General features: G+C 36.1%; 1 protein-coding gene across 1 annotated transcript in view; it reads right to left on the bottom strand.

Annotated features, from left to right (window-relative positions):
* The window catches only part of COG5 (component of oligomeric golgi complex 5), a 311,139-nt gene that overhangs the window by 72,129 nt on the left and 219,180 nt on the right, over positions 1-19,830 (bottom strand). The window contains exon 12 of the mRNA XM_032592382.1: positions 4,767-4,971. Coding sequence (XP_032448273.1) covers positions 4,767-4,971 — 205 coding nt within the window. The remainder of the gene's footprint in view (positions 1-4,766; positions 4,972-19,830) is intronic.

Genomic DNA, 19,830 nt, shown 5'->3' with positions numbered 1-19,830 from the left:
ATTGTATTGTATTGATGTCTCCCTCCCTCCCTCTTCCTTCCTTCCTCCCTCCCTCCCTCTCTTTCTTCCCTCTCCTTCCTTCCTTCCTTCCTTCCTTCCTTCCTTCCTTCCTTCCTCCCTTCCCTTCCCTTCCCTTCCTTCCCTTCCTTCCTTTCCTTCCTTTCCTTTCCTTCCTTCCTTCCTTCCTTTCAAGATGGGGAGGGGCCAAGAGAGAAAGGGAGAGAGAGAGAATCCCAAGCAGTGCAGAACCCCACATGGGGCTTGATCTCATGACTGTGAGATCATGACCTGAGCTGAAGTCAAGAGTCAGATGCTTACCCAACTGAGCCACCCAGTCACCCCCTGGCTAGTTCTTTTTAATGTCAATTCAAATCTATTGCTGAATCCTCTAGTGATTTTTTAAATTTCAATTACCAAACTATTCAATTCCAGCCCTTCTTTTTGATTTTTTTTATAATTTTCATCTTTTTGTGGATATTCTCTATTCTCTATGGCAACATTGCCATCATATAGTCCTTTACTTAATCATATTTTCCTTTAGTTCTGTCAACAATTTTCTATGGCTAATGTGAAGTCTTATTATATTAAATCTAATGTTTGGTCACTCTCACAGGCAGTCTCTGGGTCACGCTGTTATATTCCTTTGTATGCCTCATAATTTTTGTTACAAACTGCACATTTCTGATAATATATTATTGCCACTCTGGGTACTAGATCGCTACACCTCTGAGGCTTGTTATTGTTATTTGCATGTTTAGTGACTGGCTGGATTATTTTTGTGAAGTCTCTTTCTCTCTTACAGTGCAAAACCTTTGATGTTGCACCACAGAGGGGCAGAGCTTTGAGGATGCGCATAGTCACCCAGGGGTAACAGTGGTCTTAACAGGGTTCTGTTTCCTCTCTTTCCCTGACCACACTCAGTGGCCACAGATTGCTCTACTGTTTTTAACAATGCTGTGGACCATAAACTCCTTTCCAAACGAATCCCATCTAATTGTAGCTCCTTTGATAGAATAATTTCTGAGGTCATGTTTGATAATCTGACCTCCAAGAGTTCTTCCCAGTCTTCTTATTCCACAGATCTCTCTTATGAGCTAGCTGGCCTATAGTATAATCTGCATCTTCATTAGAGCCATGAATATCCTCCCCCTGCCCCTCACCACAACCTCCACTGTTTTTGAAAATGTCCTCAAGTTGCAAATAATGTCAGTTACTTTGGAAGGAGATTAGGAGCTAGCTTTTTAGCTGCTTGTTTCTTCCCCCAGGAGAATTTTTGTGCCAGAGTTCTGGAGCTAGAGATGGAGAAAATGGTGAGCTTCTAAGTGACACCTCACTGGAGGAACTTGGCAGGGGTTAGGGGTAAGTCGGCAGCAGCCTGAGGGCCTCTCAGTTTGCCTTTCCTGACACGGAACCACTATTTTAAAAGCCAGGGGAAGATTTATTGGGGCCCTAGTATTTTCAGGGAGTCCAACAAGATAGAGACTGCACTCCTTCAGTGAGGGTAGTTCACTATAAGGAAGCACCCACCTACTCATCTCATCTGCTTGAGACTTAGCCTCAGTTACAGAGAGCTGAGGGAAGAATGAGAAACACTGAGGTTCTGCTCCTCCCAGGAATAAAGCTCTCCTGTTGGAAGCTGTGGGGAGAGAGAGCCCTTTGCTCTTGGCTGCTGCAGTCTGGAGAGGAGTCTATGCCTTGCTGAGCAGGGAGGAGGGAGGATGAAGGGAGGAAACATTCTTGGTTCAAACATCACACGCTCTTACAGAATTCTCACTGAATGTTCACAGAATTTTGGGGGGGAGAGGGAGGCAGAGAGGGAGACAGAGAGAATCATAAGCAGGCTCTGCACTGAGAACAGAGCCCAACCTGGGGCTCAAACCTGCAAATGTGGATCGCAACCTGAACCAAAATCAAGAGTGGGACACTTAACCAACTAAGCCACTCAGGCACTCCCATAGATTTTCTTGAGTAGTTGATTTTTCTTTAGTACCCTTTTCCAGAGAATTAAAAGAAACAAACAAACAAAAAAAAACTGTTTGCAGTTTTCACCAGTTTCACTGGGGGTAGGTCGGTGGAGTAGATGGTGCTGTCGCCCCAGAAGTCAATCTTCTCCCATTTTGTCTCATCAATTCTAACAATACTTTTGTACCCACCATTCCATACCTAGACCTCAAACAGTCTTACTTTGCCATATCAAGAGGTCAACTTCTCAATAGTGTGTGACAGAGTGAACTAGTCCTCCTCCAACTTAAATGAACTCATTCCTTGGGGTTCCTGTCATCTCACCATTTTTCTCTTAGTGTCCCCTTTGCAGGTTGCCACTCTTCTGCTCAACTCTGGAGTGCCTATCTTGGGCCAGGGTTCTTTTTTCTCCTTATATACATCTTTTCCTATAGAATCTCCTCTAATCCCTTGATCTTAAAAATCTACAAAATGATGACTCCCAAATATGATTCACATTCAGCTACCTTTTTAACAACTCCTAACAACTTTATCACTTCAGACTTACTTATCCAAGTATCCTTGATTCTTCTTTCTTCTCAGATCCAATCTACCAGCAAGTTCTATTGGCCTGCCCTCGAATATCTTGAATCAATCTGACCAATTCTCCCCATCTCTTCCTCTCATCCCAATCCAAGCCATTTTCATTCCTTGTCCAGTCAAACAAAATAGCTCCCATTTTCTACTTTTCCTTCTCTGTAGCAACACCTCCCCTCCAAGCTGTACACATAGGAGCCAGAGTGGTAATTTTAAAAGGTTTATCAATTCACATTATTCCTCTTTTAAAAGCAATGATTTCCACTGTATTTGAATCCATACCATAGTCTATGGTCCTACATGGTCTTACACTTCCCTTCCTCTCTAAACCCATGTTGTACCCATCTCCTTCTTGCTCACTGTGTTCTAGCTTTCTACTCCTCAATCTCTCCACCTTGATTCTCAAGGACTCTAAATTTGCTGTTCTCTCTGCCTGCAAATATCTTACTCCAAATCTTCCATGGCTGATTCCTTCACATTATGCAGATCTCAGGTCAAATGTCACCTACTCATAGAGCTCGTCCCTGATCACCCTATATATGGCACTCTATCGCATCATCTTATTCTATTTTCTTCACAGCAAATTACTACTACCCAAAATTGAGCATGAATAGTGAATGATAAAAATGCTAACCTGGCTATTTGTGTCCTTACTCTAATTTTTTAGGCCCCTGTCCCATTCATTACCTCTCTCCATTCTTGCATCTCCTATCTCTTTCCCTCTCCACTGGCTACTTCTATTTAGAAACACGGTCAACACTCCCTCTATCATTATTAAAAAGAAAACACAAGAACTTTCCTTTAGCTCAGTTAACATGGTCAAATTCATGTTTTCTTCTCTACCTTACTTCTCAAAAGAATATTTATAACCCAATGCATCTGTTTCCTTATTACCCTCATGATTTTTTGGCTTTTTAGTATATGGATCATACCTCCTCCCCCGCACCAACTACTTTATTGAATTTGACCTCCAAAGGGTGACAGTGCGACCCCATTAGTCAAAACACAGAATGTTTTTCCTCTCTGATTTTTTTCTCTCCTTTGAATTTACAGCCTTACTTCCATCCCTTTTTAATTTTAAAGAAAAGCACAAAATACAAAACAAAAATTCTACCTCCTGGAGATAAACCACTATCACCATTTGTTGTATATACTTTCAGGTCTTTTTTGGTACACGAATAAAGACTTAAAAATAAAACTAAGACAAAAATAGCATAATACTATATATTCTATTTTTTATACTTAAAAAAACTTATTTTATATCTTTGTAGATCAACAGATATGAGGTCAGTTTTCTTGTCTCCTCTTCCTTTAGTTCTTATCTAGTCTCCATGTTTAGCATAAATGAATTACTGAAGAAAAGAGTATAGTCTCATTCTATCTTTCCAGCCTAGAGTCCTGCCATTTGTCTTGCTAATGAAAACTTCTACATCCTATATTTCCTCAGTCAGAACTTCTTACTACAGTGGACACAATTTAAGTATTTAGAAAAATAAAAATTGAAAGAGAAACATTTAAATCTACCCAACTTTTTTTTTTACAAGGTGGGTGATAAGAATTTGCTGTTACCTGAGTCAGCCTTGTCAAAATAAATGATTCTAGTGTTTGAAGAAAATGTACAAGCCAGTTTGCCGTTCAAATAGAAATCTGAAAATAATATTCTAATTCAATTTAGGAGAAAATCTGGCTGGTTTAAACTTACTGAGATGGTATACTGTTTTCCAAAGTGGTGCCTAAATATGATGCCTAAATATACTGTACTTTATGAGTGGAGCTAAGAGATTTCAAGTGTAAATGTGACTATACTCAGTTTTTTCCTACCAGACTGAGAAGCTATCTCAGCATACGATTTATTTCCCTCCTGAACATACCAGTTCCTTTTAGATCATGTTGATGCCACTGGTGCATCAATAATGATACTATCTGATGCAATTAGAGGTATATTATCATTTAAAAGACAGTGACCACATCTGCTCGTCTCCTAGCTTCTACCCACCCTACTGGGTGCTATACTTTACATCAGATTCCAGTTAGGAACCAGGCTGCTCAATTAAGGATGAAGCCTGACTTCTCACTGAAGAGTTGCAAAGTCTTCTAAAGTATACACATAAATAATGATCATTACAAATATTTAGAAGATTAGCACATCCTCAATTTCCAGTTTATAATAAAAACAGTAGATAAAATCCTTATCATGACAACAAACAGGTTTGATCAAATAAACGTACTCATAATTTGGCTTCTTTGCTATGAATATGTCTTGTGCATCATCTCCAATGTGTTGTAGGTCAACGCAGACGTCTGCAGTTCCACCTGCATTAAACTTTCCTTGAATATTTTGGCTGTATTGTTGGAGACGCTTCCATAAGTCATTATAAAGACGTAACAATTTAGGGTATTCTCCTTCAAATGCCTGTTTCAAAAACATAGACGCTGCCAAGCAAAACAAGAACATGGATAAGATAAACAATAAAATGTAGCAAATAAATTTTCTTTTGTATATAGTAATGCTACAAACAGCCTATACCATAGGACAAACCAAAGATATATTCTAATGAGGCTTTTCAAAATAAGGCTAGTAAAATTTACTTAACAAGTAATTTTAATTAATGCTAGTAAAAATTATTTAAAGAATAATTTTCCTCCTAAACTGTTCACTGCATTTGATATATGAAGCATATATTTTGAAATCTAATCTATAAGAAAACAGACCAATCAACAATTATAATTGAAGATTTCAATTTCTTCTCTCTGAAGAATTGAAAAAACCAAGTACCCAGAAAATCAATAAGCATACAGAAAACTCAAACATCCAAAGTTTACTTAGTTGACACTTACAGAATACCTCACCCAAAAGAGCAAAGCACACATTATGCCGTGCACATCAGTCATTTACCAAGTCAACAATATCTGATGCCATAAAAGTCTGAATAAATGTAAAAAGTTTCCAGTTATACAAAGTATGTTCTAGATTAGAAATTAGTAACCAAAAGATATCTTTAAAAATCCTAGATAAATACCCAGAAGTAGAATTGCCAGATCATATGACAGTTCTATTTTTAGTTTTTTTGAGGAACCTAAGATTTTCCACAGTGGCTGCACCAATTTACATTCCCAACAGTGTTACAAAGGTTCCTTTTTCTCCACATCCTAATCACTTGTTATTTCTTGCCTTTTTGATTCTAGCCATTCTGACAGATGTGAGGTGATAGCTCACTGTGGAAATGCATCAGTGCATTTCCCTGATGATTAGTGATGCTGAGCATCTTTTCATGTACCAGTTGGTATGCCTTCTATAGAAAAATGTCTATCCAGGTCCTCTGCCCACGTTTAATCAGATTATTTGTTTTTGGTTTGGGTTTTTTTGTTTGTTTGTTTTTTGGTGCTGAGTTGTATGAGTTCTTTTTAAATATTGGATAGTAACTCCTTACTAGATATATAATTTGTAAATATTCTCTCCTATTCAGACTTTTATAAAACTCAGAGAAACTCTCTTTGAGATAAACAGATATTAAAATGCAAGCTTTGGATGGAAAATCTGACCAAAGCCTAAAACATTAAGTTTTGGAGAATCAGACTTAAAAAAACAAAAACAACCACCTGAGGTTATCCCCTTGTACAAACTATATATCCATATAATTAGGGTAGAATAATTGTCTGGCTATATCTGGCTATGGTCCCTAGGAGGTTTCTTAGTTGTTTGCTTTTGGTTTTTTTTTTTTTTTTTTTTTTTTTTACATAATAACAGCAACACAAAGTTATAGAATCTATCAACGGGGTATGCGTTCTATCCCCCAACCATCCCTTTTAGCAGGAATATAAAGCATACATATTCTCCTCCAACCTAACTAGCTAATCTTGAATCCACTTACAATATGAAGATGACTGCCCCCATTATCTCACAGAAAAAAATAAAGGTCACCAAGAAAAAAAAAAAAAACTCCTTTCAACTTCTTATCCTCCATTTCCCTATAAACGTTTCCAGTTTTCAGCTTTCTTCACAGCAACCAAGTATCCATTCCACTGAGCACACACAACAGTCTGAGAATAATGGTAATAATACCATCAGTAACCGTGATTAATAATTAATCATTAATAAACTATCAGTAACATGATTACTGAAAAGAGTTCATGGGTTTTGGGGGGACGTTCTTGCTGTCCTTTAAATATATCCCAATAAGGCTAAAAAACAAATTACTACAAAGCTGTCAAAAGAATAAAGTAAAAAGTCAAATGAAAGAGTGCCTCTCCATGTCCTGGACAAACATTTGCATTAAGATTTTCCATTTTACTTTTGATTTTTAGTAATTTCTCCTTTCACTTTCATTCCATTTTAGAACTACATAAAATATTCATATGACTTCAAAGTTAAATCTACACAACCAAGTATATTCAAAGAAGTCTAGCTTTTATCCTTGGTCTCTCCAATGCATTCTTCACACATCCCCTCCCCTACTACTGGTAATCATTTTTCTGGATTTTATGACTTATCCTTCCATTTCTTAAAAAATAAGCAAAACAGTATATTTACACCACTCCCTTTCTTAGGTAAACAATAGCACACTGCACACGTATCTTTTCACTTTTTTTAACTTAATGTATTCTTCAGTCTTTTTTTTTTTTTTTTTTTGCCTCTTCCTCTTCCTTTTTCAAAAGCTACATGGCATTCCAATCTATGGATGCACCACACTTTGTTTAATCCCCTTGTGAGGAACATTTGGGCTATTCCAGTTTTTTTCTATTCCAAATAATGATTCAATGAACAGTCTTGTGAACATCTTTTCATAGTTTTGCTAGTGTATCTATGGAATAGGTCCTTAGAAGTAGAACTGCGGGGTAAAAAAGCAAAGGTTTATCTGTTGTTAGACACTCACGAACTCTCCTCCATAAGGTTTGTATTTGAAGTCACACTGTGTGAGGAATGACTGTTGCCCCCCAGTCTTGTCAACAGAATGTGGTTTTAAACTTTTTTGACTTTTTGCTAACTTGACAGATGAGAAATGACATCTCTATGTACTTTTACTTTGCATTTCTCAATTCATGGGGGACACTGAGCATCTTTTCCAAATAAGAGGTATCTACATTTTTTTTTTCTTGAGGGTTATTGGCCTCTGACTTCTCATTTTAGCAGCTTTTTATATTACTATATATTATACATATATTATTTTATATTATTATATTTTCTTTTTGTAAGTTATAAAATGTTTCTCAAGTTTGTCATCTGTCTTTTTATTTTGTGTAAGGTTTTTTCCGTCATGTAAAAACTTTAATATAATCAAACTTTCAATCATTTCATAATTGCTTCTGAATGTTCAATCAGTTAGAAGCTTTCCTTATTCCTAGCTTACTCACTTATGTTTTCTTCCATCCCTTGAGTGATTTCACATTTTATATTTAATTCTTTGATCCATTTGGAATTTACCCAGATATGTGAGGTAAACTGGGGATTTTTTTTCTCTGAGCTCCTTTTATCTCACTCTACCCTTCAATTCTGAGCACTTGATTCATTTCAGTAACTAGTGGGTCACATTTATTCAACCAACAAATCCTTATGGAGGATTTAATTAAATATCTTAGTCTCATGTTTTTTTCCTCCTCTTACCTCAATGAAAACTGCTTCCTATTTTATAACTGATGATACGCTCGTTGCAAAGGACCAAATATATAAGGTATAAGGAAAAAAGTAAAAGTTAATTTGATATTCTATGATAAATCATCCCAACATTTTTATGTCATCCTCTCAGGTCCCTGTTTCTCATACATACATATTGTTGCTTGTTTTCTAAAAGTACTTGATATTTGGATCTCATTTAACTTTTAAGCACTTACTGTTTTTAATAAAAGGTACTTTTATTTTTAGTTTTTGTCTTCACATTTCCTCCTATCTCTCAACGCATTTAAATATTAATTTAACACTTTGGGCATCCATTTCAACAGAATGGCAATTATGTAATGAGCATTGTGCTCTGTGACAGGAATGTAATATGGAACAGAGGTACACAGATAAGCTTTTTCTAGAGCCTGGTGGAAGATACTGACAAACAAGGAGGTGAGCCATTATAATACAGTGGGATAAGTACTAAAGGGGACCTAAAAAGTGCTTTACAGGAGCAGACAGAGGGTGTCATACTCATATCTGAACAAGTGTATGGGGAGGGAGACATCAAGGAACACTTCATCTCTAAACTGAGATTGGAACGATGAATGTGAGTTATCCAGGTGAAGGGAAGGATATACACATGTGTTTCAGGTATTTGTAAATACTGAGAAGAAAGAGGGTGATTCCTTCACAAATTAAAGCTCCAGTACAGAGATAAAATACTACAAAGGAAAAAAAATGAGTGAAGAGATAAGAAGGGACCAGAAAAGTCATGTTGGGAATGTACCCTGGGAGTAAAGGGGAAAGAAGAGTGGAGGCAGACCAAGGTTCCATTAAAGAAGCCATATATATTTTAATAAACTCAAGCCTGGCCCAAGCAGAGAAGCTCTGCTGGAGAACAAACTAGCAGAGTTTTTAGTGGTTCATGGGACTGGAGTAAAAATTTTGAAACTTAAGGACCCTCAACCCTAGTGTCCCACAGAAAATTTACTGAGTTTTGGAGTTGCAAGGGGAGCTGAGGAACTAGGTCTAAAACTTCAGAGAGTAGGGGTAAAATATCCTTCATATTTGTGGAAACATACCGTAGGAAACCAAGACCAGCTGAGGGGAGAGAACATGCCACATAGGTAGTTCTTCCTTCCCAGGAAGACATTCACCAGATTCTGAAGTTTCATGAGGTGAAAGGTTAGAGATTTGTCTGGAAACATCCAAATGGCAGTGCTAGATTAGACTCAATATTTCAGGGCTGAGGAGACAAAGAGCCTCTAACCTCTCAATTAAAAGCCTGGGAGAAGCAAGCTCAAGAAAAAGGAAGAATTAGGGACTGAGTATTATTAAAACTGCAATTACCCCAATCCAACCCAATCCTAGAATGAATTGAAATGATTAGCCTACATATGTGCAACTAGACTGCCAAAGGGGGAGAAAAGAAACTAATAAAAATAATTCAGAATATGTAAATAAAATCTTGTGAATCAGTATGAAAGAATTCTATAGAAATGAATAGAAACTTTGCAAAAGAGCATATCTACATGGCATATAAATACATGGAAAAAATGAGTATCATTTATCACTAAAGAAATAAAATTAAAACTGCAACATGATTTGACTAAATGTCCACCAGAATGGTTAAAGGGGAAAAAAAAAAACAAAACAGACAATCCAAACGTCAAGGATATGGGGAAAAGCAGAAGCACGGAAGTGTTGCCAGTGAGAGGTTAATTTGGTACAACATCTGAAAACTCTTTGGCAGTAACTCTTAAAGCTGACCATGTGTAAATTCTATTATGTCCTGTATTCGTTTCCATAGCTGTTGTAACATATTAACACAGATTTGGGGGCTTAAAACAACATAAATGTATTATCCTGCAGACCTGGAGGTCAGAAGTACAAATTCGGTCTAAGCCAAGATCAAGTTCTCTAGCACCTTCTGACTGTTCCTTCTGACTATGCTCGTTCTGACTGTTCTAAAGTTGTTTTTCCCGGACTTTCCCACCTGCCTGTAACTGCTTGGCCTGAGGTCCCCAGTTGTGTCACTTCGACTTCTGTTTCAATGATCACACCTCCTCCTCTGACTCTCCTGCCCGCCCCCCCCCCCCCGCCCTTACCCTTTTGAGCCTCTGTGAATATCGTGGGCCCACCTGGATGATCCAGGACAGTCTTTCCAACTCAAGATTCTTAAATCACATCTGCAAAATCTCTTTTGCCATGTAAGATAAAACATGCAAATCTCTATGAGGCCTGGTATTCTGTCTACTCCACCTAGCTATTTTCCGTTCCCAGGTTTATTCCCAATAAAAAAAAGGACAGCATTGTAATAGTAGCATTACTTAAAATAGCTCAAAAATGGGAAACCACCCAAATGCCCACCAATAATATGGTGGATACATTTTTTATAATATATTCACAGAATGGAACATTTGACGACATTGAGAACAACCTACAGGTGCATGCAACAAGATAGAGGACCTTAGCAACATGCTGAGCAAGAGACATCAGACAGCAAACACTAGAATACAAACCAGCTAATTTTACCTGTATAAAATAATAATTTTTAAAAAATCTATGTCATTAGAAATGAATACTGTTAGGAGAAGGGCAGGCAGAAACTAGGAGACGGTGAGGGGACCTTCTGGTTTAGGTAATACCCTGTTTCTTGATCTGGATGCTATATTAAGATATGACAAATTCATTTAGGTGTACAATTATGATACTCACACTTTTTCTTTATGAGTGTTATATGATAATAAACGATTTTTTTAAAAAAATAACGGGAACCAATGAAAATTTTTTAATCTTCTTAAATTTATTTTTTTTCAGTTTGAGATGTAACTAACTTACAACGTTGTGTTAGTTCAAGGTATACAATATAATGATTTGATATATATATACCAATAAAATATTTTTATTAGAGAATTACATGATCAAACTTGTCCTTGCAAAGGAAGTCTCCAAAAACTTATTTGATGGCTAAGATTCACCTCCCCCCAGGTTATATAAACTTTTAGAACTTCCTCCTCTCAAACTCTCAACAACGAACTATTCCTCTTTTTGGGCAAACTCCAAGTTTTTGTCTTTATGTACTAAACACAAGGTGTTTAGGATGGTCCCTTGCATTAGCTCATTAGAACTCTACAGTGAAAGCATGCTTCAGTCGTAGGGCTCAAAATTCTACAAGGTACTGGGGCACCTGGGTGGCTCAGTTGGATATATGTCCAACTTCGGCTCAGGTCATCATCTCACAGTTCATGGGTTCAAGCCCTGTGTCGGGCTCTGTACTGACAGCTCAGAGACTGGATCCTGCTTCTGATTCTGTGTCTCTCTCTCTCTCTCTCTCTTTCTTTCTGCCCCTCTCCCACTCATACTCTCTCTCAAAAATAAACAAACATTAAAAAAATTTTTTTTTATTCTACAAGGTACTTTACATGAGGGTGTGAGATGTATCTCCTCAGTGTGTGTGTGTGTATAAAGTTATACATTAACTTTTAAGAAATCTATCACAATAAAGATCTCATTTAATATTCACATCATTCTAACATTTAAAAAATCTACGATAAAGAAAAGTACTCATAATTCATACAGGTTGCTTATCTCCCTATTTCTCAGGACACCTAGATTCCTGATTTATCACTGTATTTTTAAAAAGGTGAAGAAAATGAATTTTAGCATACATTTCAAGTATTCAAGCTTCTAAATCTTAAAATATAGATATCTCCTCAGTGTTACTCTTACTCACACTTTGTTTTCCAAAGCACTACAGATATATACCATGTAGCGCTCTTAATTGTATGAATCATCTCCCGGAGTTGCTTAAGAGTTTTGAGGGAATAATACTGCACAAAGGGTTTAAATGTTTTTAAAAAGTCACTTCCCAGAATATTTCAAACATATTTCAAAAAATAGTTTTTGTTACGTTCTTAAGCTTTTTAAAGAGGACACTGGCATTTATTCTTCCTTGATTCCTTCCTCTTTTCCTGTCCTCCTTCCAGTCAACAAGGATTTACTGATGTCCTACTGTGTGCCAGGTACTTTTTTGGCCATTGAAAATACTGCCATGATCAAAACAGTATTTTGCATCTTATGGAGATTACATTCTAATGGGGGGAAGGAGATCCAGACATGATAAATAAATAGTATGTGTATATTAGCAAGGGATAAGAACTATGAAGAAAAATAAAGCAAAGGGAAATGAGACATTCTGGGAAAATCATCAGATAACAAAGAAGAATTATGTTTTAATTTCGAAGAGTTTAAAATGGTAATCTTTATTTTGCTTGTTTCTACTGAGACTTAAAAAAAACATATATATCATAACCCAACAGGTTGGTGAACAACTATTACCTAGAAACTACAACGGAAAAGTAACAGACATAAAGTTTAGAAGTTATTTTGGAAATAACTTTCACCCATAGATAATTAAAGCAGCAGATTTCCTACAGAAGCTATTTTGAATTTTCAAGGTGACAAGTTCAAGCCCCTTTCCTTTTTAATAAAGTAAATTCACTGTCTTGGATTATATTTTATTATACCTATAACTTCTTCTTACTAAGCATGAACAACATTTATAAATCAGAAAGAACATGTTGCTAACTAGGAAAATTTCCCTTTAGATATTTTCTGCCAAAATATTACTTACTTAGACAATCTGTTACATTGTGTATAAGCTTCAACTCTGCAGATGGTTGCATTCCTTAATACTGCCTGTCTGTAATGTTAAGAATTACTACAGTGCACTTTAGGGACTGTATGTGCGATATAAATGGAAGGTGCTTTACAAACAACTTTTGAGTTCTCCCAAAGGAAGTTATTAAAGGAATAATGCTATCAGAAGTAACAAACTATTCTGAATGTGAAGTATTAATGGACTTTTCTGCCTAAAAATATTATACTTCCTTTCAGTAGCTCCTTCGACTGCACAAGCTAGATAGGTCCCATAATGTAAGAACTGAAAACACGTCTCCTGGATTTGGTAATTAAGAGGGTAGATCACTGCTTACTTTAATGAGAACAATTTCAATAGGATGGTGGAGGACAGCCATAGTACACCTAGTTGAGAAGTCAACGGTATGAAAATGAAGAGAAAACAATGCAAACTACTCTTTTGAGAAGTCTGAATAAAAAAGAGGAGAAATGAAATAGTAACTAAAGAGGAACTCTCTACTTTTGTTTTCGTTTATACTAAATTAGAGCAACTTAGATAGGTTTCCCATCTGAGGGGTAGAAGTCAAAAGAAAGGGAGAAATGGAAGACAGAACCAAGACACCTATGAATGGTGTTGCTGAGAGGAAAGGGTAAACGGAGCAGGCAGGTGGCCATCAGTAAACAGGACAGTTTCCTCACACTCAGAGACCCCCAGGGAGAAAATAAGGTTTTTCTTTGGAGAGAAGGTACAGGATATTAAAAGAGTTTCCTAATGACATGAGATGTTTTGATGACCCAGGAGACAAGGCCAGTCACTGAGAGGGAGCAGCATGGGAAAAAGGAGAGCACGTAAAGAACACCAGGGGCTTATTTTAAAAAATAAAAGAGGAAAAAAAAAAAAAAAAAAGAACACCAGGGGCTTGTAATGCTTAGTTAAGGGCAATGAGAAAGCAGATGACCAAAGAGAAGTAAATGACAGAACCATTAAACACACACATAACATATAATATTTTGAAATCTACTTTTAATCACTGCTCTCAGAACTAGATGAGGTACTTCTATTTCTGGTCAAGGTAGAGTAACCGTGACCAGAATTAACTTCCTGTCTGAAACCACCAAGAAAACAACAGACAAAATATATGAAATAGTGGTTTTTAAAACACCATGCGTTAAAAGACATCATGCAATAAAATACAGCAATCCTTGAGAGACAGGAAATAAAAGAGGTGAACTCTATGACCATCCCGGTCATCCCCATCACTGGGGACTCGCTAACAAGTCACAGTAACTCAGTTTTCTAGCCCTGCTCACAGGTGCTGCTTGCCACCAGAAGCTAAGGCCAAATGCCAGAAGCCACAAGCTCCAAACAAGCCCTTGAGGGGCTTCTTTTCTTTTTTTTTTATTATATGAAATTTTTTGTCAAATTAGTTTCCATACAACACCCAGTGCTCATCCCAAAAGAAGCCCTCTTCAATACCCATCACCCACACTCCCCTCCCTCCCACCCCCCATCAACCCTCTGTTCTCAGTTTTTAAGAGTCTCTTATGCTTTGGCTAGACTCTCCCACTCTAACCTTTTTTTTTTTCTTCCCCTCCCCCATGGGTTTCTGTTAAGTTTCTCAGGATCCACATAAGAGTGAAAACATATGATATCTGTGTTTCTCTGTATGGCTTATTTCACTTAGCATAACACTCTCCAGTTCCATCCACATTGCTACAAAGGGCCATATGTCATTCTTTCTCATTGCCATGTAGTACTCCATTGTGTATATAAACCACAATTTCTTTATCCATTCATCGGTTGATGGATATTTAGGCTTTTTCCACAATTCGGCTATTGTTGAGAGTGCTGCTATAAACACTGGGGTACAAGTGCCCCTATGCATCAGTACTCCTGTATCCCTTGGGTAAATTCCTAGCAGTGCTACTGCTGGGTCATAGGGTAGGTCTATTTTTAATTTTTTGAGGAACTTCCACACTGTTTTCCAGAGCGGCTGCACCAGTTTGCATTCCCACCAAAAGTGCAAGAGGGTTCCCATTTCTCCATCCTCGCCAGCATCTATAGTCTCCTGATGTGTTCATTTTGGCCACTCTGACTGGCGTGAGGTGATGTCTGAGTGTGGCTTTGATTTGTATTTCCCTGATGAGGAGCGATGTTGAGCATCTTTTCATGTGCCTGTTGGCCATCTGGATGTCTTCTTTAGAAAAGTGTCTATTCATGTTTTCTGCCCATTTCTTCACTGGATTATTTGTTTTTTTGGGTGTGGAGTTTGGTGAGCTCTGTACAGATTTTGGATACTAGCCCTTTGTCTGATATGTCATTTGCAAACATCTTTTCCCATTCCATTGGTTGCCTTTTAGTTTTGTTGATTGTTTCCTTTGCAGTGCAGAAGCTTTTTATGTTCATGAGGTCCCAATAGTTCATGTTTGCTTTTAATTCCCTTGTCAAGGCCAGTTTTCAACTGGTCTGATGTGCTAGCTAACCCTCCAGATGATCTCGGGATCATCATCATACAACTGTAATAACAAAAACACACCTAACAGCCCATCACAGATCCAACTGTGTCCAGTTAGGGGAAGAAAAGAGGTGGTACTCTTGATTCCGAAGGCTCCTCTCCCTTCCCAGGAAAAACCCCTCTGTCAACTTTACCAGCCCCTTAATTATCCTAACTCCATAAAACCCTGACCTTGAGACCAAACTGGGGAAAAGGTGCCTTTAGAGCATGAGCCCCCCTTCTCCATTCTCTGGCCACTGAATAAATTATGTGCTTGCCATCAAATACTGTTTTGTTATTTGGCTATTTGGCAAAAGGTACTGAGTAGGAAAAGAACCTATCACTTTGGCAACAACAGCTTATTTCCTACCAGGGGCTTCTAGACTATGGCACCAGAAAGGGAAAGAGACTCCTCTACCCCTGCCTTCCCCAAGACCAGGAAAACTAAAGCAACTAGAATTCATGGGACAGAATACCAGAGAGAAGACAGGTGCACAAAAAGATTAACTACAGAGATCTGCAAATGGTCCATGCTGAGTACTCAGCAAAACACTACTCAGCATATGTGTGTGAGAAAAGTTCCAGAGTCTGGGGGGAAGAAACCATGCAGGATTAGAAAGAATATACCTGTTACTCACACAAGACTGGGAAGAATGCCTGTTCTTGACAGCCAGTCTGGAAAACCTTGTAATTCAGAGTACTAGGTAGAGTACTAAGAAAAGTATTACCTCAGTAGTGGAAAATAATTAGGTCTAGATTAAACACTGCTCAGGTTTTTCTAATAAATCTTAAAAGCAAGATTCAAAAAAACCAAATTGTTTCTAAGTAACTTGACGGTATCTAAGAACAAGAATATTTAAGGAAGACAAAGTATCCAGTACCAAACAATGTAAAATTCATATCTGGAACCCAATCAAATACTACATAATATGCAGAAAAGTAGGAAAAAACTATCCACAAGAAAATTCAATCAGATCCAGAAGCAAAAGAGATGAATGAATGAACAGATAAGAACATTTCCTTTGTAGCTCAACCTCTACTCTTAATATCTAATGTGATTTATTGGAATAAAGTTTACCTTATACCATTTCTACCAAAAATACGCTAAATCAACCAATAATAAACAATATTGGAAGGTTCAATTGGTTGAAGGTTTGAAATCTGTCAAGTATGCTAAAGGCTATTTTCTTTGATAAATTCCAGTCACTGAGAGAAGAAATATTCAAAATAGAAACTGAATTTATGCACTACAGAAATAAAATACTGACTATAACAACGCTAAGACTTCAAAACATTTTTAGGTGACTAAGTACACTTTTAATAAATGCCAAAAAACATACCTTGCAACAGCTTTTTACATTTTTTTTCTTTGATTTTACCTAAAAACTGAGGTTTTCATGAATTTTGTAATTATGCTTACCTATTTTGTAGGTATATTTATACCTTTGCATTTTCTTACTGCTATATAAGTAAATGTATTCCATTAAACATAAGCAGCTTATAATGTGAAAAGTTAAATATTAAAGAAAACTTCATGGTGATAATTGTTTTCATAAAAACCCACTACTTTCATACATGGTATGAGAAACTATTGAAAGGCTACATTTAGATAATAATACATCTGATTATTTGAAAAAACCACCTCCTAAAATAATTCATAAATTTTAAAGTTCAAACAAACATGTCAGCCTCAAAATGCTCATTTAGTGGGTAAACTGTTAACAATTACTGAATCAAAGGTATAGATATATAGATGCTTCTTCACTACTCTTAACTTTTCTGTGTTTGGAAAGATAATAAGGTGGCAGGCAGCTAAAATACTGCTTATGGAGAAATATGCAGCATAAACACTCAAATTAGAAAAGGAAGGTTTGAATCAATATCTAAACTTAACCTTAATAAACAAGAAAATGAGAAAATCAAATCCAAAGCAAAGCAAATATAAATAGTAAAAACAAGAGCAGAAATCAGTGAAAGTGAAAATAGAAAACAGAAAAATCAATGAAACCGAATGTTGGTTTCTGAGAAGATAAATAAAATCAATAAACCTCTAGATGTAATTATTAGGAAAAAAAGAAGAAACTAATAGTATCAGGGATGAGGTACTGAACATCACATCAGATTGCACATACATTCAAAGGGTAATAAAGAAGCATTATATGCAACTTTATGCCAATAAATTAGAAAACTTCAATGAACTGGAAAGTTCTCTGAAAAGACATAAACTACCAAAGCTTACTCAAGAAGAAATAAATGGAATAATCCCTTATCTAAGAAAGAAGTTGAATTTGTACTTAAAACCTTCCTACAAAGAAAATTCCAGACCCAGATGACTTCCTTGGTAAATTCTACCAAACATTTAAAGAAGAAATAATGCCAATTTTACATAAACTGCTTGAGAAAACTCAAGAGGATGAAATACTTCTTAACTTATTCTCTGAGGTTAGCATTACCCTGATACCCACACTAGAAAAAGACATTAAGAAAACTAAGGATCAATATTAAACACACCCAAATACTTACACTTATTTTTATCAAATTGTATTTCTATATTCTAATAATCAACAGTTAAAGGTAAGCTTTTAAAAACACAATTTACAATAGCATCAAAATGTATGAAATAGTGATACGTTTAAGAAAAGATGTGCTAGACAAGCACACTAAAAACTATATAGCATTGATAAAGAGAAAATATAAAAGACCTAGATCAATGGGAAGATATATCACACTCATGGATCAAAAGACATGAATTCATCACAAAATGATCTGTAGATTCATTATGTAATCCTACTCAAAATCTCAGGAAACATTTTTAGAGGAACAACAGCTTGATTCTGAAATATATATAAAAATGCAAAGGGCCTAGAGTAACAAAAATTACTTTGATAAATTAGATAAAATAGAAAAAATTACACATTAGTGATTACAAACACAGATATACCAAAAAAAAAAAAAAAAAGGAAAAACCAGACTCCAGAAATAGTCTTACACATATATAACCACGTGATTTTTCTGCAAGAGTGCCAGGTCAGTCAGTAGGCAGAATATGATCTTCCCGATCTATATTCAAAGAAATACCCTTTACCCTTATCTCATACCATATGCAAAAAATTAACTTCAAAAGAACTTAGTAAACTTTCCAGACAAAAATACAGGGGCAAGTACTTCTGGTCTTGGGTTAGACAAAGATTTCTTAAGTCAAGAAATAAAACAAAACAAAACAAAAACCCCAGAAATTATAAAAGAAAAATGGATAACTTGGACTTTATCAAAATTAACTTTTATCATGTGGAAGACACTGTTAAGAAAATGAAAAGGCAAATCACAAAGGAAATATATTTGCAAAACATACATCTGAGAAAGGACTTTGAATCTAGAATATATAAAGCTCTCTTAACACTTAATAAGAGAATAAGCAATAACTAAAAAATAAAAATCCAACAATTTTTCTAAAAGCCAATAATTTTGACAAACACGTGAGCAAAGAAGCTATACAGATACCTAATGAGCATGTGAAAATATGGTCATCATTAAGTCTTTAAGCTAGTGGAAGTTAAAACCACAATGAAAATCCACTATGCATTCACAAGGATGACCAATATAAAAAATGACTGATAATATCATGGATTGATAAGGATATAGAGCAACTGGAATTACCAAACATTGTTGATGGGAATGTAAAATGGTACATCCATACTGGAAAATAGCTTAGCAGTCATTTACAAAGTTAAACATATACTTATAAAATGATCAGACAATTACACTCATATATTTACCCAAGAATGAAGACATAGGTCTACAAAAACCTTCTACGTGAACAATAGCAGTAGCTTTATTCATAATAACCCCAAACTGCAACAATCTAGTTGTCTCCCAATTGGGGAATGGATAAACAAATAGTTCTATAATATATATACTGTAATATTAATTAGCAATAAAAACGAACTATTGATATGTGCAACATGGATGAATCTTACAATAATTATGTTGATATGAAAGAACATAGCCTATATGATACTAGTTTTACAAAAGTTTAGGAAAAGCTTTTACTGACAGACAGCTGATCATCAGTTGCCAGGAGCCAAGAGGTGGGAGTTAGGTGATTACAAAAGTACATGAGGGAAACTTGGGGGGTGATGGAAGTGTTTCGTATCTTAATTGTCGTGGTGGGTAAAAGGATAGAAACGACTGTCAAAATGCATAGAATTTTCTTACAATTGGTGACTTTTACTGTATATAAATTATATCTCAAAAAAGTTGACCAAAATAGATACCTAACACAGGGAGACACACAGCATTCTCTGAATAGTGTAATTTGTAAAAGTAAATGGAGTCAATCAGTCCTAAATACACGCTTTGCGTTAAGTTCTATTTGGGCACACACGAATGAAGACCTCCCCTGTGGTGACTGCCTTGCCACATAGTTCCTCAGAAACAGAAGTAGAGAACCAAAGTAGTGTGGTTTATTCAACTCTGGCTTGCCGGTGACTAAACAATGTTAACATCTACTAGGTACTTTCATAACATTTGTAAATAAAAATTTACACAGAAACTCCA

Source organism: Lynx canadensis, chromosome A2, assembly GCF_007474595.2.
Source record: "Lynx canadensis isolate LIC74 chromosome A2, mLynCan4.pri.v2, whole genome shotgun sequence".
Classification (NCBI taxonomy): domain Eukaryota; kingdom Metazoa; phylum Chordata; class Mammalia; order Carnivora; family Felidae; genus Lynx; species Lynx canadensis.
The sequence above is the reverse complement of the archived record's forward strand: the minus strand, read 5'-3'. Positions and strand labels throughout refer to the sequence as shown.